The following is a 25,319-nucleotide window of genomic DNA, read 5'->3' as shown; positions in this document are numbered from 1 at the left end:
AAGTATAGAGAATACATATTTCTTACTAAATTCCTCTCAGTTACAGTGTTGGTCTCTACTTGTACAGGTGACACTAACAATCCCTAACATGAAAAATACTCAGTCCTCCGCTCCCTTAATTTTACCTGGTATACGCACATGTATACAGTAGCTGGTTGATTCCTACAATCCGGTGCCTTTTGGACATCATAACAAAACACAAAAAAAGTATATATATTGAAATGTTTTTGTATTCTTTCAGAAAAAGGACATTTGTCTTTCAGAAAAACATATTGGTCAAGCTCAGGCAAATGTTTGGGGAGCAATTTCCAACCTGCATTTTCTAACAGGGTGGATATTTTGAGCTTAAGTTAGCTATAGCTCTGTGATTGAGCTAGCATAAACACTTTAATATGATATTAACTCCTTTATCAAACATATTTTGAAATTTTGTTAATTTTCACTAATTTAGCCTAACAGGGTGGGAATTTATGAGTGGGACATACAGACGAACAATATAAAACATGGAAAAATGTATAAAACTGATTGTTTATATTTATTTAGCTATAGTAATCATGACATACGTTATTGATGAGAGAGAATTTAACTGTGCCTATAAAAAAATGAAGAAAGATATGAATTGTACATTTTTTATTCCCATATGTTTGTGTTATTAAGTTAAAGGACAAGTGACCTTATATTTAAAGCCTTTTGGAATCCACATTTTACACAAAATATGAAGAACAAAAAAGGCACTGCAGAGTAGGAATCGAGAGAGAGAGAGAGAGAGAGAGAGAGAGAGAGAGAGAGAGAGAGAGAGAGAGAGAGAAAATTCGTTGATTGGAGTTGTAAATGAGTGCCTGCTCCGCATCTCTTCCGCTGTTCACCAGTGCGTTATGGTACATCTATGGTTCATCTAATGCGCGACCAGGAATACGTTTGTACAACACACTTTTTATATATAGCAGACACATCACCTGTGATAAATCGGGTTGCTGGAGAGTTAGCCTTCACGGAAAGAGCTAAACTTTTATAACTTACGACCTGCCAATACCAGGTGCGTCTTATCGAATTATTGAAGTTGATCCACTGCATTGGTGAGTAAATTCGAACCGATATTTACATGCATTTCCACCAGTTTTTTGGTTGCAGCAGTTGTGTTCTTGTGAAAGATTGATTCCACTGGGACTCGAAGTTGGCTTATGGTTAATGCATGACATGATTGCTAATTCTGTAATCAGTATGCAGCGGACACAGCATTCCTGCGGCGGCTGTTCGCTGAGTTGACCAAGGTTTTTGTGGTGTATGGCGCGCATAATTTTCTAGTGCCAGACATTTTCACCACTTGACTAAGATATCCTCCTTTCCTGTCCCCTTTCCCTCAACACACTTGCAGGTGAGTGCTATAGATGTCAGACCGATTGCTAATGATAGGCTATGGGATGTTGTTGGTCTGTATCTTACATAAGTTCAATGTTGGTTTAATGTAGCCTGGTTATGAGTGATGCAAATCTGTATATATCCCACTGGGCATACCACATAATTTCAATGTGGATAATTTGGTCATATTTGGTTGGTATGTTGATCAATCAGTATTCACCCACACTCAAAAATACAGCCAAAAGATAGTTGAATTTCCAGTGTGTCATCACTATGCTTTAAACTTTCAAAATAAAGAAAGTCGCACACTCCATGTTTAAACTCCCAGGAATTTAATTTGTATTTACCAACGTTTCGGAATCACTGTGCCTTCCTCAGGGTAATTTCATGAATACTTGAACCAGGTTATGTAGACAAACAGTGCAATTAGTGCAACCAATGACAATAGTGAGGGGTGTGTCATAATGATTAAGTTAATTCAAATGAATTAGTGAAACTGTTAAAAAATAGTACATGGCATATTAAATATATTACGTTATTGTTATCGTATAGAAACATAATTGAATATTGTACATCATATTAGCATCAACATACATTGTTTCATTCAATTTCACATAATAATTTCGTATTTCATTTCATATTTGTTACATGTAATCTTTTGGTTCAACCTTAACGTATAATGAGCATCATCATCAAGAATATATCAATTTATAAGACTTGTTCATGAAGGATAAATTTGTTCATAAGAAGGGCCTAAGATCAAAGTCAATATTCAGACCACTAGGGGTCAATGTTTTTAGATAGGATATCCAGTAAGCCTCCCTTTGTACTGTAGTAGTAGGATCTCGATGTTACCTCCTCTCCTTGGTAGAGCAACATGCTCAATGCCTGTGCATTTGAGGGAGGAGATGGGATGGTTAGCTTCAACAAAGTGAGCTGCTACTGGATAGTCAATGTTCTTACACCTGATTGAGCTGCGGTGTTCAGCTATGCGTTGTTTTAATTGTCTTTTCATTTGTCCTACATAGGCTTTTCCACATGAACAGGTGATGAGATAGATTACTCCCTTGGTCTTGCATGAGATGATACCCCTAACAGGGATCTAAAAGCATACCCAAAAGTAAAAGACACAAAGCAAACCTAAAGACCAGGAAGCATAGCCCACAGAACACATTTGAAATCCATTGGAATTAAATTCCAATGGATTTCAAATGTGTTCTGTGGGCTATGCCCATGACCAAAAAATCTAGGAAGTGGTAGATCTGTTCTGTGGGCTATTTCTATGCTTCTTGTTCTCAAGGTTTGTTTTGGGATCTTTTACTTTTGGTTTTGTACACCACCTTCAACAAGCTGAAAATATATTTCACAGCGGTTTAGATGGTACAATGATTCTCTACACTATAATTGTTTGTTCTGTCACATAAACTGAAATTAAACAAATTATTAGAATTTTAGCAGACATGAAATGACTGGGCGATTTCTAGTGCATCTTTAACAGCACAGCAAAGTTCAAATGGGAATACAATGTCAGATATCTGTTTATTTATGCAGCAGATTAATGTATTATCACTGTGCTTCATCTAATAACATAGCCAAATGACCTGGATTGCAGTTGAAATTACATTAAAAGTAGGTGGTGCAAGTGATTCATGTAATTTGAGACTGCACAGAGGCACATTCAGCAGGATTGAACATTTTGGACCTTTCAGATAGAAATAGGCTTTGCAACTTTCAAGAACATTTGTGACTCACCATCTGGATTCGGTCTTATGAAGCAAAATTTGAAATGGTGTTTTTTACTTTGGATAAAAGTAGAGACTCAGAGCTACAAAATGGTATATCATCCACTGCATTTGACAAACAATGGGAAATAAATTCTGCTTTGAATGTTGATCAACTTGTAAACTCACTTTTGAGAAAATGGCCTTTGAATGTTTTGGTATCTAATGAAGAGTTCCTCTTTGTCTACACCCATTCAGCATCGTTCACAAACTCTTAAGCTTTAGCCCCAACCATCTCGTTTCGCTCTCGGAGTGCACATTTGACGCTCTGGCGATTATTTGTTTACCTATGGAAAACATGAAAACAGCCTAACCAGCGCTGCTGGCAACAATTTCATTACGCTTTTTTTGCAGACGTTTACTAGTTTCCTGAATCGGGTCGCATTTGGGAATTGAACAGGGCCCAGATTATTTCAGCAATTGACCCTTCGCCAAACTCCGCTCCTGTCACGCCCTGACCGTAGAGATCCTTTTATTCTATATTTGTTTGGTCAGGGTGTGACTCGGGTGGGAAAGTATGCTTTCTGGTTCTTTGTTTTTGGCCGGGTATGATTCTCAATCAGGGACAGCTGTTTATCGTTGTCTCTGATTGGGAATCAGACTTAGGCAGCCTTTTTTCCTTTTCTCATTTGTGGGTTGTTGTCTTTGTTAGCGGCATGTATAGCCTTACAGAGCTTCACGTTCTTTTTGTTGTTTATTGTTTTTGTTGGTGACAAATAAAAGAATGTACGCTTACCGCGCTGCACCTTGGTCTGGTAGTTTCCTTGACGATTATTGTGACAGAACAACCCACCACAAACGGACCAAGCAGCGTGGCCGGGAGGAGCAGACAGAGTGGACATGGGAAGACATTCTGGAAGGAAAGGGATCCTGGACGTGGGAGGAGATCCTGGCTGGAAAGGATCGCCTGCCGTGGAAGCAGCGAGGAAGGCAGAAGCAGCTAGTAAAGGGGCCCAGCGTTACACAGGGTCACAGCTGGCAAGGAAGACCGGGAGGTCTCCACTCAATTTTTTCTTTTTGGGGGGGGCACACGGGGAGGTTGGTGGAGCTAACTCCCCGTTCTCACGGTAGGGAGCGTGGTACTGGTCAGGCACCGTGTTATGCGGTGAAGCGCACGGTGTCTCCAGTGTGCGTTCACAGCCCGGTGTGCTCTGAGCCAGCTCTCCGCATGTGTCGTGCTAGAGTGGGCATCCAGCCAGGACGGATTGTGCCAGCACAGCGCTCCTGGTCTCCGGTGCGCCTCTTCGGTCCAGGGCATCCTGCACCGGCTCTGCGCACTGTGTCTCTGGTGTGCTGTCACAGCCCAGTGCGTCCTGTGCCTGCGCTCCGCATGTGCCGGGCCAAAGTGGACATTCAGCCAGGACGAGTGGTGCCAGCTTTAAGCACCAGATCTCCAGTGCTCCCCCACAGCCCGGTTCGACCGTTGCCTGTTCCAAGAACCAGGCCTCCAGTATGTCCCCCTAGCCTGGTGAGTCCTGTGCCTGCTCCAAGAACCAGGGGGGGGGGGTACTGTCACTCCCTGACCGTAGAGATCCTTTTATTCTCTATGTTTGTTTGGTCAGGGTGTGACTCGGGTGGGAAAGTCTATGCTTTCTGGTTCTTTGTTTTTGGCCGGGTATGATTCTCAATCAGTGACAGCTGTCTATCGTTGTCTCTGATTGGGAATCAGACTTAGGCAGCCTTTTTTCCTTTTCTTATTTGTGGGTTGTTAGCGGCATGTATAGCCTTACAGAGCTTCATGTTCGTTTTGTTGTTTATTGTATTTTTTGGCGACATTTAAAATAAAAGAATGTACGCTTACCACGCTGCACCTTGGTCCGGTCATTTCCTTGACGACGATCGTGACCGCTCCAGGATTTTGGCTAACCAATCGCAGCACTCCAATGGATAGCAACTGTTGTCGAATCCAACTCCTCAGGCAGCTACATTGAAGAAGTTTTGAGATGCTGTCATCATGAAATGTAAATGACGAGGGATGGAGGATGAAGAGGAGACCTGGTTGATGACTGTGACGTGATTTGGGAGCATTAACTTCTTATGGCTGAAGGGGCAGTATTGAGTATCTTGGATGAAAGGTGCCCATTGTAAACGGCCAGCTCCTCAGTCTCAGTTGCTAATATATGCATATTATTATTAGTATTGGATAGAAAACACTCTACAGTTTCTAAAACTGTTTGAATTAAGTCTGTGAGATTAACAGAACTCATATGGTAGGCAAAAACCTGAGAAGTTCCACTTCCTGTTTGTATTTTTTCTAGGGGTGTCATATTTTCAACCAAGGGCTGATTCAAAATACAGAGAGATGTGGATGGGTTTGCACTTCCTACGGCTTCCACTAGATGTCAGCAATCAACAGAACTAAGTCTGATGACTCTAATGTGAAGGGGGGTCGAATTAGACAGAATTTAGTATCAGGTCCCATGAGGTGACCATGCATTCACCACGCGCGTTCACGTGAGAGGCAGCTGTGTTCCATCTCTCAATTGAAGTCGTTATAGTTCTCCGGTTGGAACGTTATTCAAGATGTATGTTAAGAGCTTGCTTTCAGTTTAAGCAGGCCTCTTGGGTATTTTGGTGGGTTTTCTTCTGACTGACTTGAATTGGGAAGTCAAATGATATCTGGTCATTCACGTGTATTCCATTCTACGCTGGTGAATGAACTGACTTTTGAGTGTTTTCAAGCTGTCATTCAATTATATTATAGTATTTTGTGGCGAAGCCTGCTCAGCTCTCAACTAGATATCGAATCAAACTGTATTTGTCACACGCGCCGAATACAACACTACAACCTTTCCATGAAATGCTTACTTACAAGCCCTTAACCAACAATTCAGTTCAAGAAAGAGTTAAGAAAATATTTACCAAATAAACTAAAGTAAAAAATAATAAGAAGTAACACAATAAAATAACAAAAACGAGTCTATATACAGGGGGTACTGGTACAGAGTCAATGTGTGGGGGTACAGGTTAGTCGAGGTAATTCTTACATGGAGGTAGGGGTAAAGTGACTGCATATATAATAAACAGCGAGTAGCAGCAGTGTGAAAACAAATGGGGGGGGGGGGGGGGGGGGTGTCAATGTAAATAGTCCGGGTGGCTATTTGATTAATTGTTCAGCAGTCTTGTGGCTTGGGGGTAGAAGCAGTTAAGGAGCCTTCTGGTCCTAGACTTGGCACTCGGGTACCACTTGCTGTGCGGTAGCAGAGATAAATGTCTGTGAATTGAGTGACTGGAGTAGTCTAAGACAATTTTGGGGGTTTTCCTCTGACACCGCCTAGTGTATAGGTCCTGGATGGGAGGAAGCTTGGCCCCAGTGATGTACTGGGCCGTACGCACTACACTCTGTATCGCCTTGCGGTCAGATGCCGAGCAATTGCCACACCAGGCGGTGATGCAACTGGTCAGGATGCTCTCAATGGTGCAGCTGTAGAACTTTTTGAGAATCTGGGGACCCATGCCAAATCTTTTCAGTCTCATGAGGGGGAAAGGTGGTGTCGTGCTCTCTTCACAACTGTCTTGGTGTGTTTGGACCATGATAGTTTGTTGGTGATGTGGACATCAAGGAACTTGAAACTCTCGACCCACTCCAGCCCCATCGATGTTAATGGGGACCTGTTCGGTGCGCCTTTTCCTGTAGTCCAGGATCAGCTTCTTTGTCTTGCTCACATTGAGGGAAAGGTTGTTGTCCTGGCACCACACTGCCAGGTCTCTGACCTCCTCCCTATAGGCTGTTTCATCATTGTCGGTAATCAGGCATACTACTGTTGTGTCATCAGCAAACTTAATGTCGGTGTTGTGTTTGACCACACAGTCGTGGGTGAACAGGGAGTACAGGGGGCTGAAGAAATTTGGCTTGGCACCTAAAACCCCCACATACTTTTACAGATGCACAATTGAGAGCATCCTGTCGGGCTGTATCACTGCCTGGTACGGCAATTGAACCGCCCACAACCGCAAGGCTCTCCAGAGGGGGGTGCGGTCTGCACAACGCATCACTGGGGGCAAACTTCCCGCCCTCCAGGACAGCAACAGCACCCGATGTCACTGGAAGGCCAAAAAGATCATCAAGGACAACAACCACTCGAGCAGGGGCCTGTTCACCCATCTACCATCTAGAAGGTGAGGTCAGTACAGGTGCATCAAAGCTGGGGCCGAGAGACTGAAAAACAGCCTCTATCTCAAGGCCATCAGACTGTTAAACAGCCATCACTAACACAGAGAGTCTGCTGCCTACATACAGACTTGAAATCATTGGCCACTTTAATGTACATACTCTTATTTCATTCCTTTACTTAGATTTTTGTGTATTAGGTAGTTGTTGTGGAATTGTTTACATGTTAGATATTGCTGAACTGTCGGAACTAGATGCACAAGCATTTCGCTACACTCACAATAACATCTTCTAACCATGTGTATGTGACCAATACAATTTGATTTGATTTGATTTTGACTAAACACACACCCCTGAGGGGCCCCAGTGTTGAGGATCAACGTGGCAGACGTGTTGTTGCCTACCCTTACCACCTGGAGTCGGCACGTCAGGAAGTCCAGGATCCAGTTGCAGAGGCAGATGTTTAGTCCCAGGGTCCTTAGCTTAGTGATGAGCTTTGTGGGCAATATGGTGTTGAACACTGAGCTGTAGTCAATGAACAGCATTCTCACATAGGTGTTCCTTTTGTCCAGGTGGGAGAGGGCAGAGTGGAGTGCGATTAAGATTGTGTCATCTCTGGATCTGTTGGGGCGGTATGCAAATTGGAGTGGGTCTAGGTTATCCGGGATGATGCTATTGATGTGAGCCATGACCAGCCTTTCATAGCACTTTATGGCTACCGACGTGAGTGCTACAGGGCGGTTATCATTTAGGCAGGTTACCTTCACTTCCTTGGGCAGAGGGACTATGGTGGTCTGCTTGAAACATTACAGACTCGGTCAGTGAGAGGTTGAAAATGTTTGTGATGACACTTGCTAGTTGGTGCGTGCATGCGTTGAGTACACATCCTGGTAATCCATCTGGCCCAGTTGCTTTGTGAATGTTGACCTTGCTCACATCGGCTACCAAGAGCATTATCACACAGTCGTACAGAACAGCTGGTGCTCTCATGCATGCTTCAGTGTTGCTTGCCTCGAAGCGAGCATAAAAGGCACTTAGCCTGTCTGGTAGGCTCACGTCACTGGGCAGCTTGCGCCTGGGTTTCCCTTTGTAGTCTGTAATAACTTTCAAGCTCTGCCACATCCAACAAGCGTAAGAGCCGGTGTAGTAGGACTGAATCTTAGTCCTGTATTAACGCTTTGCTTGTTTGATGGTTCGTCTGAGGGCGTAGCAGGATTTCTGATAAGCGTTCAGATTAGTGTCCCCCTCCTTGAAAGCGGCAGCTCTAGTCTTTAGCTTGATGCGGATGTTGCCTGTAATTCATGGCTTATGGTTGGGATATGTACGTATGGTCACTGTGGGGACGACGTCGCCGATGCACTTATTGATGAAGCCGATGACTGAGGTGGTATACTCCTCAATGCCATTGGATGAATCGCGGAACATATTCCAGTCTGTGCTAGCAAAACAGTCCTGTAGCGTAGCATTCGCGTCATCTGACCACTTCTGTATTGACTGAGTCACTGGTACTCCTGCTTTAGTTTTTGCTTGTAAACAGGAACCAGGAGGACAGAATTATGGTCCGATTTTCTAAATAGAGGGAGAGCTATGTATGTGTCTCTGTGTGTTTACTGAAGGTGGTCTAGAGTTTATTTTCCTTCTGGTTGCACATGTGACATGCTAGTCGAAATTACGTGAAACGGATTTAAGTTTGCCTGCATTAAAGTCCCCAGGCCATTAGGAGCGCCACTTTTGGATGAGCATTTTTTTGTTTGCTTATGGCCTTCTACAGCTGGTTGAGTGTGGCCTTAGTACCAGCATCGGTTTGTGGTGGTAAATATGGCTACGAATAATATAGATGAGATCTCTCTTGGTAGATAGTGTGGTCTACAGCTTATAGCTGAGGTACTCTACCTCAGGCGAGCAATACCTCAAGACTCTTTAATATTAATATTAATATATTATATATTAATATTTAATATTAGACATCGCACACCAGCTGTTATTGACAAATAGAAACACACCCCGCCCCTCGTCTTACCAGACGTAACTTCTCTGTCCTGCTGATGCATGGAAAATCCTGTTAGCTCTATATTATCCATGTCGTTGTTTAGCCACGAGTCGGTGAAACTTAAGTTATTACAGCTTTTATTGTCCCGTTGATAGGATAGTCTTGATGATATATCATCCATCCAATGATTGCACGTTGGCCAATAGAACGTATGGTAATGGAGGTTTACTCACTCGCCTATGAATTCTCACAAGGTAGCCCAACCTCCGCTCCCTTTTTATCTTTTCTTTACGCAAATGACGGGGATTTTGGCCCTTTCCCGAGAAAGTAGTATATCCTTCGCGTCAGACTAAAGTGATGAAGTCACAGTCACAGTATGGTTCTTAGTTAATAATTCTCCAAAGATGGTGTCACTGAGATAAGGAGTGATGAAGGCCTAGACAACAGTTGGTCATAAGTCTATTTCACTACTTCCACTAGTTCCTAATTGCATGATTGGTTTTTGGTTGTCATTCCCATACAGCAGTATGATGGTGGCTCAGTAGCTCAGGCAGAGATCCCATTGCATAATCTTATGCGGCACTCCGCAGTCCTCACACACACAAACAGACTACGGGGTGTAAAGGTCAGAACTGGAGCCAGTCTGTCGCGTTGCTGACAGTTCAGATAAATGTTTTATCTTGTGGATGAGGGCTTACCACACAGATCATGTGCCTTGTTACCGTCAGGTGGAGAGCCATAGCGCTATTACTTTTTGCTCTTATACAAAGATAAAAACCTTGGAAAAGGTAAAGCCTCAGTAATGGGAATTCAGTATGAAAGAAGGCTGAACGACACTTAATTGTTATTCCGACCACCCGTTATTGTTTCCCTGAATGTAGAAATTGCTTTGCTTGTGTACATTGAAAAAACAGGTAATTTTGCCTCCTTCATATTTTATTAACATTTCACCTAACCCAATTTGGTTTTGTCATATTGGGAATGCAGAATATTATGTAGAATTACGTATATGGGCCCCTGCAGGATGTTATGTTGATTGTATTTACCATATTTTCATTTTTGGTCAATTTCTTTAACAGTGGTTGAAAAATGTCGTTATCATTGCTTTAGCAAGCACATTACTTGCTGTCTAAAGTGACTGCGGTCACCGAGGCAATTTTGCTGACGGCAGTTTCTTTCTCTCTTTCTCTTTCTCGCTCTGTCTTTCTCTCTCTCTCTCTCCTCATCCCTTTGTTCTGATAGGTGCCAATTACTCCACCTCTGTGGTGAAGAAGCAAGCTTGCCTGTCACTATTGACCCCCCCTCTATCCACCTTCAATGTCAAATCTCTGTCTCCAAAGTGGAGAGAATTACCAAGGCTTTTGTATACAATCAAGACCAAGGAACAACAGCACTAGTCCTATACACAGAGCTTGACTTTTTCCCTTTTCTACAATCAAAGCTCTCTTCTTCAAGGTTATATCCTCTTTGTCTTTTTTCTTTTTTGGAAAACATTGGGTCAAGAGGACAGTGGGAAGCAGGCCCTGAGGATTTTTACATTTTCTTCTCCGCTGTGTGATTTTATTCTCTCCTGTGCTTGGTGCTTGTTGGAGGGGGCCTAAATGAGGTGGTGTGGCTCAGGAAGCTTGGGGAGAGCAGGAACTCTCCTTGCTCTGCTGTTTCCCCTCTGGGAGCTGGGCTGCTGGGGGTTGATCTCCGCCTCTGGAGGCCAGAACCAGGCGCAGCACACTACTGTGGGCCCCTGGGAGATGCTTCACAGGCACAAACGCAGCTGGGTATGGAACCAGTTCTTTGTCCTGGAGGAGTACACAGGCGAGGAACCTTTGTATGTTGGCAAGGTAAGTGTTTGGACTTAATGTGTGTTCATATACAAGTGTGGATGAAAAACAAACAAGAGCTAGTGTTTAATGTCACCATATTTTCAGATAACAAATTACAAGATTTAAACACTCTGATCACATGTACAATATGTAAAGAAAATTCACACTAACTGCTTATTTGTTTCGTTAAACACATCCATATCTATTTTCAGAATTGGTCAATTAAGCTAATTAAGCTAATTCCAAACAGATAAAATCATTTTTTTATCATTAAGTATCCTTAGTGATCATTTGAATGCTGTTGTTTTTTTGTTCTATATATAATTCTCTATCCAAATCTATTAATAATATGCATATCCTAGGATCTGGGCTTGAGTAGCAGGCAGTTTACTCTGGGCACGCTTTTCATCCGGACGTGAAAATACTGCCCCTACCCCAAAGAAGTTAACTTGGCTTTCGAAAACCTTAGAAAGGCAGGGTAGGATAGATATAGGTCTGTAGCAGTTTGGGCAAGAGTGTCCCCCCCTTTGAAGAGGGGGATGACCGCAGCTGCTTTCCAATCTTTGGGAATCTCAGACGACACGAAAGAGAGGTTGAACAGGCTAGTAATAGGGGTTGCAACAATTTCGGCAGATAATTTTAGAAAGAAAGGGTCCAGATTGTCTAGCCTGGCTGATTTGTAGGGGTCCAGATATTGCAGCTCTTTCAGAACATCAGCTGACTGGATTTGGGAGGAGAAATGGGGAAGGCTTGGGCGAGTTGCTGTGGGGGGTGCAGTGCTGTTGATCGGGGTAGGGGTAGCCAGGTGGAAAGTGTCGTGTCTTTGGAGGCCAACGTCATGACAAAAGCATGGCCAGCCCGAAGAAAAATGCTTATTGAAATTCTCAATTACAGTGGATTTATTGGTGGTGACAGAGTTTCCTAGCCTCAGTGCAGTGGGCAGCTGGGAGGAGCTGCTCTTATTCTCCATGGACTTTACAGTGTCCCAGAACTTTTTTGAGTTTGTGTTGCAGGAAGCAAATTTCTGCTTGAAAAAGCTAGCCTTGGCTTTTCTAACTGCCTGTGTATATTGGTTTTTAACTTCCCTGAAAACTTGCATAGCTGTTCGATGCTAATGCAGAACGCCACAGGATGTTTTTGTGTTGGTTAAGGGCAGTCAGGTCTGGAGAGAACCAAGGGCTATATCTGTTCCTGGTTCTAAATTTCTTGAATGGGGCATGCTTATTTAAGATGGTGAGGAAGGCATTTAAAAAAACTAACTAGGCATCCTCTACTGACGGGATGAGGTCAATATCCTTCCAGGATACCCGGGCCAGGTCGATTAGAAAGGCCTGCTCGCTGAAGTGTTTCAGGGAGCGTTTGACAGTGATGAGTGGAGGTCGTTGGACTGTTGACCTGTTACGGATGCAGGCAATGAGGCAGTGATCTCTGAGATCTTGGTTGAAAACAGCAGAGGTGTATTTAGAGGGCAAGTTGGTAAGGATGATATCTATGAGGGTGCCCGTGTTTACGGCTTTGGGGTTGTACCTGGTAGGTTCATTGATCATTTGTGTGAGATTGAGGGCATCAAGCTTAGATTGTAGGATGGCAGGGGTGTTAAGCATGTCCCAGTTTAGGTCACCTAGCAGCACGAGCTCTGAAGATAGATGGGGGGCAATCAGTTCACATATGGTGTCCAGAGCACAGCTGGGGGCAGAGGGTGGTCTATAGCAAGCGGCAACGGTGAGAGAGGATCTGCAGAGAGGATTGGGAGAAACTCCCCAAATACAGGTGTGTCAGGCATGTAGTGTTATACCCAAGAAGACACAATGCTGTAATCTCTGCCAAAGGTGCTTCAACAAAGTGAGTGACCGGGGGCGGAGCTAGATCTGTGTGGAACATGGCATGGAGCGAGAGAGAGAGTGGAGAGGAATGACTCAAGTAGCGCGTAAACTATAAAAAGGGACGTTACACACGGCATATCACATTTAACAAACCAAACATTCAAATACCGTTATAGAAGGTAAAATAAAAAATCAATACCGGTATATAGTAAAATACGGTATACCGCCCAGCCCCACCTGGTATCCCTCCCAAACCTCAGCCTTTCACCCCATCGCACGGCTGACCAATCAGATCTGTTGATTCCTGGAGGCGATGCATGTTGCCCAGGATCAAAAGGGTGTCCTTTAAAATCAAGGTTGTCATGACACTGTGTCTGACATGGCAGGAAGTTCTGACCTCGTGGCTGAGCGTGATAGACACGCTAGTCCTCCTAGTAATGTCATGAAGAAGAACTTACTGGCTCTATCCCAATCTTTCCCTTTCCCCTTATCCATCCCACTCCGTTTTGCGCAATCCCGCGAGCCGCATTGAGTCGGAGTGGTGTTCCAATTCAACTTTGAGTGAGGGGTAGTGCCTTTTCAGCCCTCTAGTTGGCCCTCAAAACGAAGTGAATCGAAATGCAGACTCCCTATTGCGTGGTTATCAAAACTCCCATAAAGCTCTGCAACACCAAGACTCTCAAATCAAATCAAATGTATTTATATAGCCCTTCTTACATCAGCTGATATCTCAAAGTGCTGTACAGAAACCCAGCCTAAAACCCCAAACAGCAAGCAATGCAGGTGTAGAAGCACTGTGGCTAGGAAAAACTCCCTAGAAAGGCCCTAACCTAGGAAGAAACCTAAAGAGTAACCAGGCTATGAGGGGTGGCCAGTCCTCTTCTGGCTGTCCCGGTTGGAGATTATAACAGAATATGACCAAGATGTTCAAATGTTCATAAATGACCAGCATGGTCAAATAATAATAATCACAGTAGTTGTCGAGGGTGCAACAAGTCAGAACCTCAGGAGTAAATGTCAGTTGGTTTTTCATAGCCGATCATTGAGAGTATCTCTACCGCTCCTGCTGTCTCTAGAGAGTTGAAAACAGCAGGTCTGGTACAGGTAGCACGTCCGGTGAACAGGTCAGGGTTCCATAGCTGCAGGCAGAACAGTTGAAACTGGAGCAGCAGCACGGCTGCTGGGGCAGCAAGGCTTCATCATCTGCTGTTTTCATTTGTTGCTCATATGGTAAGTACGTATTTGTAGCATGAGAAATATAAGAAAAAGCTTTTACTACCGCCAGTACAGGCATTGTAAAAAAATACAATGCCTGTCATTTAACAAATTGCGTGGTATCAGTTGTCAGTCTCTAATGTGCTTGAGTGATGTAGTGATGTCCCTTTCCCAAGGCCTAATTTATCTCTCCCTATCACTAGTTGCTCTGTTTTCGAGTGCCACTCCCCCACCGAGGTATTGGGATTGAGTCACTGTCTCCATATTGATGTACGCGTGCACTCATGTATCAGTCTGTATGTGAATTGACAAAATTAATGACCGCAATTATGCCAAAATAATGTAGTGTGATTTCATCATCATTTTGGACTCTTCTGTGCCCGCAATTCTAGAGTAAGAATATCTATACACTTATAGGCTGTTCGTTATTACACAGTAAGTCACTCTTAATAATGATCTATACTGAGTCAATAGTGCCACTGTGCCAGCCATGGATAGCCATAATTTGACATCTGTTTGCAAACAATCTGACAGACCCCCTAGTGGGATCCGGTCATTTTTCTAAGCAGAAACAGTATGATATATGATATTATGAGAGGGAAATGGGAAGTCATCACTTTGGCCTGGATGATTCTGCCGCCACTGCATCTGCAGCCCTGCTTGGCTTTAATGTATTCTGGCAGATTGTGAAATTCAGAAGCAAATTTCTCATTATGCCTTGGCACTATGCCTGGGGTAAGTGCACTGTCCTGGAATAACCTGGAGTCACAGCAAGCCGGTGAAAACATACATTAAAGACACTCAAAACTACACAGTGTCAACTGCAAATTGGTGACACGCATATTTAAGCAAGTGGGAATGGCGTCGTCAGTGTAGCGCTTACACTTAACAGACGCTCGGCGGTAAACATTACGTCAGTGTGTGGTGATTATCGTTTTGTGCACAGGGTGATCGAGTGACAAAATATTTGCAAGTACCAGTGTGGAGTCTGGGCTGAATTAGTTATCTAAGTAGGCATGCGATTCAGTATCAATTTTATGCCTAATTAGTTGTCAACTTTCATGTCTAAGCTTTAGATTTTGTGTCTTGGGTGCACTTCCCTGAATGTGTACAGAACTCATATTTTTTAAAGCCATTTTACAAACTTTGAAAAACGTACCCTGTGTTATACTGACTTTGTTGATGAGAGCCTACCACGGCAGTGTCCTCCGTTCCCTAAGGTCTGTTTCAGTGGCTACAGTGCTTTTCCCATCAACCCTCAGGGCAGGCAGAGTGCTTGCTCACATCAAATGGACTGTTGTAGTGCACAACAGACAGGACCTTGTGCTGCAGCTCACTTATTTTTAGAGCCCGCTTCCAAAAGCGGAAAGCCTGAATAACCATCCAAATCATGGTTAAACTTCTTTCCCCTTTCTTCCCTTAATGGCTGCTTTCAGGGCAGTACTATGCATGCTTTTTCCTGCCAAAGACAAAACTACGGGCACAACTATAGAAGCAGGAGATCGTAAAACATCTGTGCATGAGCAGCTGGAAAGTTGAGCTTAAAGTAGACTTGGACTGAGTTCACAACTAAGCAAAGTATACATCATTTTGTATTAACTTTATCAACAGGTAGTCTGTAACTTCAAAACAAATGGATCTGCAGCTTGGGTTTTACTGATCACCACCAGTTGCAAGATGCTTTCCACCCTTTAGTTCTTAGATGAAGCATTCTTACTCTGGTGGCAAACATACTCTGCAATAAGCATATAACGACAGTCATTACATTTTGAAGAATTCACACACACTATCACACACACAGACACACACACAGGAACATGTGTCTGAGAAATTAATATCAGCTCCCTCATTAGCATTCTGTTAGAGGTTCCCTTTCAAATGTATTAGCGTCCTACAGCCCGGCGTGCTACAGTGTGCCTCCACTGAGAGGTCAGTCCCAATCGTATCCACTCACTCTCTCCATTCACTTACCACAAACCCATGAGATAGTGCCGTACTGTATGGCTGCCGTCTTGAGAGTTCTGACCCAACCTAACTATTTTGTGATTATTTTGGCCTTTATCCCCTAGAAAATACATTAAATGTATCTGCTATCATTTCTTATGATCAACAAATACTTTTGAACATCAGATCAGCAGTTAATAACCTCAATTTTGGCTTCGACTTTGACTGATCCGTCCTGGGCTCTTAATGTACCTCCGATCCAATCTATGTGCTACCTAAGAGGAAAGGTCGGGCGCCCTGTTGAGACTAAGGCAAAGGGAAAACTGGCCACCACTTCCGTCCATTCTATTGGCCAATAAGATGGATGACCTCCGGGACTATTGTAACTGAGATATCATCCGTTTCTTTCGGGCAAGACACCCCGCATGGCTATCCAACTCGATGGATTCACTATTCTCCGAGCGGACAGGTAATTGGATTCAGACAAATCCAGGTGGGGAGGGGTATGTCTCTTCATCAACAACAGATGGTGTGCAGACTCTAGTGCAGTAGGTCTTGACCTATTGTTCACTCGTCTTGGAATACCTGATGGTCAAATGCCAACCCTTCTACCTCCTGAGAGTGTTTTCATCTGTTATCGTGACTGCTGTATATATTCCACCTCAGGACAACACATAACAAGCTGACACTTAGCTATGAGGCTATAAAAAAGCAGGAAACCATGCACCCGGAAACGGCTTTTCTTGTTGCCAGCGATTTTAATTCCGCGTCACTAAGATACATGATGCCCAACTTCTATCAACACGACCACTGTTACTCAACCCACAAGCAAGCATACAAGGCCATCCCTTGTCCCTCCAAATCAGGTCATGTCCTGTTTACAAACAGAAGCTCAAACAGGAGGTACCTGTGATGACCTCCATAGAGAAATGGTCCTCCAAATTGGAGGCAACAGTATAATGCAGGACTGCCTTGCAAGCGCTGACTGGAATATGTTTTGGGACTCTATCGATAGCATCGACGAGCTAACCATATCTGTCTCGGGCTTCATCAGGAAATGCATCGTAGACGTTGTCCCCACAGTAAAGGTTCGCTGCTTCCCCAATCAAAAGCCCTGGATTAGTAACGAGGAACACGTTAAACTAAAGGACAACCCCAAGGCCACGGCTGAGGACACAAACAAGTAAAATAAGTCTCGCTACAACCTCCGCAGAGCCATCAAACACGCAAAAGAAAAATATAGGAACAGGGTGGAATCCTATTACACCGGCTCCGATGCTCAATGCACGTGTTCTCAGAGCATGTGCAGACCAGCTGGCGGTCATTTTCAACCTCTTCTTGTCCCAGTCTGTAATCCCCATGTCTCAAGCTGACCACCATCATTCCTGTTCCCAAGAACTCTAAGGCTACCTGCCACAATGACAATAATGTGCTTTGAAAGGCTGGTCATGGCACATATCACCTCCATCATCCCAGACACCTTAGACAAGGGATCTCCAACATTTTCTAGCCTGATGTTACTTTTAAAATATGAAAGATGTCACGATGTCACGATCGTCGTATGGTGGAAGAGAGGAGGACCAAAGCGCAGCGTGGTTAGAATACATTCTTCTATTTATTGAAGACGACAAACGAAGAACACTATACAAACTAATCAAAACAATAAACGACGAACGTGAAGCTATATAAACAATGTGCTAACATGCAACATAGACATAGACAATCACCCACAAACTACCTAATGAATATGGCTGCCTAAATATGGTTCCCAGTCAGAGACAACGATAAACAGCTGTCTCTAATTGAGAACCAATCTAGGCAACCATAGACATACATACACCTAGACTAGACACTGCCCCATAAACATACAAAAACCCCTAGACAATCCAAACACATACATCCCCCATGTCACACACTGACCTAACTAAAAATAGTAAAGAAAACAAAGATGACTAAGGCCAGGGCGTGACACACGAGTTACACATTTTTCTCTAGCTTTCTTCTCCTCTCCCCTGCAACTCTTCCCTAGGCCCTTAGTGTACAAGAGAAAGTAGTAGACTGTGTTTTCTGTAGGTTACATGGTAAAATAATGGGGGCCCTGTTTTTCCCCCCCAAATTCTATTGCATTTTTTTCCTAAATTTAGTTTTCTCAGTTTTATTTTTCCTCGTTTTAGATTTTTGGGGTTTTTCACCTTCACAATTACAATTGTTCATAGAGAAACAACGGAATAGGATGTTCTGAGTCGAAGTCAATGCTTAAATCACATCAGAAGACCACATTTATATATTTTTTATGTATTTTCCCATTAATAGCGCATCTGTCCCTAATTTCTCATCTAGTGTGACATCTAATGTGCTGGTCGAGCGATGGCTCTTTACTCATTTTATGGAAAAGTGTGCAAATAACAAATAATAGATACAAATGATGTACTAACTCATTACATACATCAGCCATGTAAGCCTACTTTGCAGTTAACATTTAACTAAGACGATTTTGGGGAAAGTATGTATTTTAACCAACAAGACAGATATCACATCAACTGACTACTAGTGATAGGCATTCCTAGTCTTTTCTGTGAGCCGGAACATTTGGCTCCGTTCACCTAAAAGAGCTGTTCATTTGGCTCCCAAATGTCTCTTTGTTCAGTAATGCTTAGAAATTGACCTAAAACTATGAAAACAATGTAAATCTCTATTTTAAATCATAAAACGTTGCCTACCATTATGTCAGATTATGAAATGTGAGTTCAGATAATTTTTTATCTTAAAAAGCAGTGTGGACCAGAATGATGCTCTCTCCTCATCTTCTCCTCATCTTCAGAGAATGTTTTTTATAATTTATCTGCAGATAATCGCTGTGTGGAGCTCAAAAGTAATAGTAAACGTATGCAAATCATGGAGCCGAAAGAACGACTCTTTCACCTATGTGATTCGCTTCCCGATGAATACCAAAAAGAGCCCTTCAGAAAGAGCCGTCCGTTCGCGAATGACCTATCACTACTGGCTACACACGGAGTGATAGACAAATGCCCGCACCACACAGACAGAAAGGAGCAATATTGCTGGATTGGCAGATATTGTGTTAAGTTTGCCTTTTTAAGCCAATAGTGGCTAACCAGGGTTAAATAGTAGCTGGGAGCTTGCGGTGTCTGATACTTGTGAGATTTGTTTATGACAGTTTGCACGTGGAACACGTGAAAATTGCATGTACTTTCAGAATAATTTGTTGAGCTACTCATAGGTCTACCTGTTGGAGACCCCTGCCCTAGACCCACTCCAATTTGCACCAACAGATATAGAGATGATGCAATCTCAATTGCACTCCACACTGCCCTCTCCCACCTGGACAAGAGGAATACCTATGTGAGAATGCTGTTCAACGACTACAGCTCAGCGTTCAACACCATAGTGTCATCCAAGCTCGTCACCAAGCTCGGGAACCTGGGACTGAACACCTCCCTCTGCAACTGGATCCTGGACATTCTGACAGGCTGACCCCAGGTGGTGAGAGTAGGCAACAACGCCTCGGCCACGCTGACCCTCAACACATGGGGCCCCAGGGATGTGGGCTAAGCTGCCTCCTGTACTTGGTGCATCAAGGCTCAGATAAACAGACTCCGAAACAGCTTCTATCCACTGGCCATAAGACTGTTAAAAGGCTGACAACTACTGCTCTCCCTCTCCCACAGACTATCCACACTGACTCTATGCCCATCCACAGATCTCTACCCATTCAGACATTCAGCTGCTGCTAAAATTATTATTGATTGGATTTATTTTTATTACCCCATTATAGTGCTGTCCATTGATTATTGATTGCCATTAGTATGTATCTATTTATCCAGCTACTGGTCTCTATTACTCCTGTTTACATGTATATATTACCAATAATATATTGCCATACATTCCAGCTACTAGTCACATTTCAGCCCTGTTTACAGATACACTTATTAGCCAGTTGATTAGGTACACCCATCTAGTACCGAGTGGGACATCCCGTTGCCTCCAAAACAGCCTGAATACTTCAGGGTGTGATGTTCAAATGTTTTCTCAATTGGTATAAAGGGACCTAACGTGTGCCAGGATAACATTACACACACCAATACACCACCTCCACCAGCCTGTACCGTTGACACCAGTTAGGGCCATGGACTCATCCTGCTTACACTAAATCCTGACTCTGCCCACAGCATGACAAAACAGGAACAGGGATTTGTCGGACCAGGCAATGTTTTTCCGCTCCTCAATTGTCCCGTGCTGGTGATCGCGTGCCCACTGGAGCCGCTTCTTCTTGTTTTTAACTGATAGGAGTGGAAGCTACAATAGCCCATCTGCGACGAGGAACGACGAGTTGTGCATTCCGAGATGCCATTCTGCACACCACTGTTGTACTGCGCCGTTATTTGCCTGTTTATTGCCCGCTTGTTAGCTTGCACGATTCTTGCAATTGTCCTCCAACCTCTCAACAAGCTGTTTTTGCCCACAGGACTGCCACTGACTGGATGTTTTTTGTTTGTCTCACCATTCTTGGTAAACCCTAGACACTATTGTGTGTGAAAAGCCCAGGAGGCCGGCTGTTTCTGTGATACTGGAACTGGCGCACCTGGCATCGATGATCATAGCACGCTAAAAGTCGCTTAGGTCACTCGTTTTGCCCATTGTAACATTCAATCAAACAGTAACTGCATGCCTGTCTGCCTGCTTTATATAGCAAGCCACGGCCACGTGACTCACTATATGTAGGAACGAACCATTTTCGTGAATGGGATGCTGTACCTAATAAACTGGCCACTGAGTGTATATCCTACTACCAGTCACTTTTTATGTATAAACCCACCTCAACCACTCCAGTAAGAATTGAACTCTTCTGTTTTACACCTGTTGTATCCTGTGCAAATGGCGAATAACCTTTGTGGAACGAGCAGCATGGGTTGGCTGAAGTGGAGGGGAGAGGAGGGGAATCGAGCTGACAGTGTCAGCTCAAATCCCCTCCTCTTTAGCCAACCCATGCTGCTCATTTCAAGTTTAAAAGTTTATTTGCCACATGCACAGGATACAACAGGTGTAAAACACTACATTATATCCTAGAAACTACTCCAGGGAGAGGGGCTGGGAGTGAGGTAGCTCATCATGGAGCCTCCCCTCCCAAAGGCCCTCTCATGATGAGGTTAAAGGTATCTTATTGTTTGAAGTGTTACTGCTTGTTTGAGTTGGTTTTAATCCCATCGGATTGTAGTGGTATTGTAGACTATGTGAACGATAATTCAATTATTATCCCCCATGTTCTCTTCAGTCACAGGTATCAAGTTTCAGTAACAATTGTTTTTTTTCAGTAATAATGACACAGGAGTCACATTATCCACTTTAATGCTTGAGCTATCCACATCCACAGACAATTTTACTCAGGTCTTTTGTGTATGCAGAATGGTTCTTTACTTGAGCACTATTCAATCAAAACAGTTAACCGAGATAAAATAAATACCATTCTTCCCAACATTGAGAAGCAAGTTGAAATTTAAATGTGGTTGGCATTCTAATTGTTTTGCGCAGCCATTATTTTGTTGAGTACATGATTTCAAACATGCACTCTTGAATTCCAAGAACAAATGTGTTATCGACTTATGTCACATGACATGGGGATAGACTTTTGCCAAAACAATATGTGTACAACGTGTATTGACAGATATCTATCTATAGCAATATCTGTACAATATGTTTTGGCAGGTCTCTATCTACATATGGGTTGATTGAATAGGGACCATTGTTTTCTTTCTTTGTCATCTTGTTTTGAAAATTCACATTGTACAATGGTCACAGTGATTTGCATGTGTTTATCCTCCTGGGGTTCCCCTATGGGTAATGTATTGGCTTCTCTGTCCATATCCATCCACACCACCACCATCGACACCACCAAAACAATAAGTTATTTCATTTTCAAATTCATCAATTAGCGGCTTAATTAATATAATAATATAATAATATTCTGAAGCTCACATTAGAAGAGACAACTTGGGTCAAAAAGTATGCAGGCCATTTACAGCCTTATTCTAAAATGTATTAAATTGTTATTTTTCCTCATCAATCTACACAAAATACCCCATAATGACAAAGCAAGTTTTAAAGTTTAAAAAATAAACATAGCAGATTTACATAAGTATTCAGACCCTTTACTCAGTACTTTGTTGAAGCACCTTTGGCAGCGTTTACTGCATCCAGTCTTCTTGGGTATGACACTACAGGCTTGGCACACCTGTATTTGGGGAGTTTCTCCCATTCTTCTCTGCATATCCTCTCAAGCTGTGTCAGGTTGGATGGGGAGTGTCGCTGCACAACTATTTGCTTTCCAGAGATGTTAGATTCGGGTTCAAGTCCGGCCTCTTGCTGGGCCACTCAAGGACATTCGAGACTTGTCCCGAAGCCACTCCTGTGTTGTCTTGGCTCTGTGCTTAGGGTCGTTGTTCTCTTTGTACTCTGCACCATTCATCTTTCCCTCAATATAGCTAGACTCTCAGTCCCTGACACTGAAATACATCCCCACAGCATGATGTCGCCACCGCCATGCTTCACAGGATCGTGCCAGGTTTCCTCCAAATGTGACGCTTGGCATTCAGGCCAAAGACTTCAATCTTGGTTTCATCAGACCAGAGAATCTTGTTTCTCATGGTCTAAGAGTCCTTTAGGTGCTTGTTGGCAAACTCTAAGCGGACTGTCATGTGCCTTTTACTGAGGAGTGGCTTCCATCTGGCCACTCTACCATAAAGGCCTGATTGGTGGAGTACTTCAGAGATGGTTGCCCTGGAAGATTCTGCCATCTCCACAGAGGAACTCTGGAGCTTTTTCAGAGTGACCATAGGCCCTTCTCCCCCGATTTCTCAGTTTGGACAGGGGGCGCTCACCTCTAGGAAGAGTCTTGATGGTTCCAAACTTGATGGAGGACACTGAATGATGGCGGACACTGCTCTTGGGGACCTTCAATGCTGTAGACATTTTTTGGTACCCTTTCCCAGATATGTGCCTTGACACAATCCTGTCTCAGAGCTCTACGGACAATTCCTTTGATCTCATGGCTTGGTTTTTGCTCTGGCATGCACTGTCAACTGTGGGACCTTGTATAGACAGGTGTGTGCCTTTCCAATTCATGTCCAATCAATTGAATTTACCACAGGTGGACTCTAACCAAGTTGTAGAAACATCTCAAGGATGATCAATGGAAACAGGATGCACCTGAGCTCAATTTCGAGTCTCATAGCAAAGGGTCTGAATACTTATGTAAATAAGGTATATCTGTTTATTTTCTTTATATTTTTTGAAAAAGTTGATAAAAAACAGGTTTTGCTATGTCATGTATTGTGTGTAGAATGATGAGGGGAAACAATTATTTTATCCATTTTAGAATAAGGCTGTAACGTAACAAAATGTGGAAAAAGTCAAGGGGTCTGAATACTTTACAAATGCACTGTAAGAAGGAACCTTTTAGTCTAACGGGAGATGTGACTACTTCACAGCCTCATCACCAAAGCCATTCATGCATTGGCTAGGGCTTTTACTAAAGGCCACTTTCAACAAATGTCAGCCACCAAACAGTTGGTAAACAGTTTAAACTCTGATCAAATTTCAGAATGGATGACATACATTTTAAGGTTGCCATTCCCCTAGAAATACCAAGGGTGCAAATTTGGAAAGTGTTTCAAACAAACAGAGCATATCCCCCATGACCCAGTATGTTTATTCATTCGGGGCCTGGTTTTCTGTTGCTAGGATTTCAGTCTTGGGTAGTGTGTGTACATTTCTGCCCAGGATAGTTTGTTATAGTGTGTGTGTACTGCGTAGACCTGACTTTATGATGAATTCCAGTATGATGAATCAATTATGAAATTGCTGTGTTACAGACTGAACTTTTAGACTCCATGTCAGTGACAGAATGGGTATGTTTTGTCATTACCTATCTCTCTAGGGTAGGTGGGATGTTAGCGTCCCACCTCATCAACAGCCAGTGATACTGCAGGGCGCCATATTCAAAACAACAGAAATCCCATAATTTAAATTCCTCAAACATACAAGTATTTTACACCATTTTAAAGCTACACTTGTTGTAAATCCAGCCAAAGTGTCCGATTTCAAAAAGGTTTTACGACGAAAGCACACCAAAAGATTATGTAAGTAATGAGCCAAGTCACAGAAAAAGACAGCCATGTTTCCAGCTAAAGAGAGCATTATCAAAAAGCAGAAATAGAGATAAAATGTATCACTAACCTTTGATAATCTTCATCAGATGACACTCATAGGACTTCATGTTACACAATACATGTATTTTATGTTCGGTAAAGTTCATATTTATATCCAAAAATCTGAGTTTAGGCAAGACGCTACTGTATCACTTGGCAAAAAGCCTGAGAAAATGCATAGCGCCACATTAAAATGAATGACTATGAAAATTACTATAAAATCAAACTTTCATTGAATCACACATGAAAGATATCAAATTAAAGCTACACTGGTTGTGAATCTAGCCAACATGTCAGAATTCAAATAGGCTTTTCAGGGAAAGCATACGTTGCTATTATCTGAGCATAGCACTATTGTAAACAAAAGAGAGAAAACATTTCAACCCTGCAGGAGCGACACAAAACGCAGAATAAAAATATAATTCATGCCTTACCTTTGACGAGCTTCTGTTGTTGGCACTCCAATATGTCCCATAAACATCACAAATGGTCCTTTTGTTTGATTAATTCTGTCGATATATGTCCAAAATGTCCATTTATTTGGCGCGTTTGATCCAGAAAAACACCGGTTCCAACTTGCTCAAACATGACGACATGTATGTATATATATATACATATATATACCTTTAAAGGTTACCTTTAAACTTTGCCCAAAAATGTCAAACTACTTATGTAATACAACTTTAGGTATTTTTTAACATTAATAGTCGATAAAATTGAAGACGGGATGATATGTGTTCAATACAGGATTAAAACGATATGTAGCATGCTTTCTGTTTGATTGAAACGCATGTCGAGGACACCAGGAGTGCCTCGACTTCAAGATGGCCGTATTTCTTCATTACACAAAGGAATAACCTCCACCTATTTCTCATGACTGTTGACATCCAGTGGAAGCCGTAGGAACTGCAAGCAAGTTGCTTAGAAATCTGGTGTCCCAATGAAAACTCATTGAAAAGACAGTGACCTCAAAAAAAATAAAATCTGAATGGTTTGTCCTCGGGGTTTCGCCTGCTATATAAGTTCTGTTATTCTCACAGACATGATTCAA

General features: G+C 42.9%; 1 protein-coding gene across 1 annotated transcript in view; it reads left to right on the top strand.

Moving 5' to 3' along the window:
• Positions 1–9,957: 9,957 nt before the first annotated feature.
• Positions 9,958–25,319, top strand: part of LOC120027866 (cadherin-7-like) — a 132,294-nt gene continuing 116,932 nt past the window's right edge. Inside the window, exons 1-2 of the mRNA XM_038972947.1 lie at positions 9,958–10,155; positions 10,484–11,079. Coding sequence (XP_038828875.1) covers positions 10,843–11,079 — 237 coding nt within the window. The 5' untranslated portion in view covers positions 9,958–10,155; positions 10,484–10,842. The remainder of the gene's footprint in view (positions 10,156–10,483; positions 11,080–25,319) is intronic.

Source organism: Salvelinus namaycush, chromosome 33 (assembly GCF_016432855.1).
Source record: "Salvelinus namaycush isolate Seneca chromosome 33, SaNama_1.0, whole genome shotgun sequence".
In the NCBI taxonomy this organism is placed as follows: domain Eukaryota; kingdom Metazoa; phylum Chordata; class Actinopteri; order Salmoniformes; family Salmonidae; genus Salvelinus; species Salvelinus namaycush.
The sequence above is the reverse complement of the archived record's forward strand: the minus strand, read 5'-3'. Positions and strand labels throughout refer to the sequence as shown.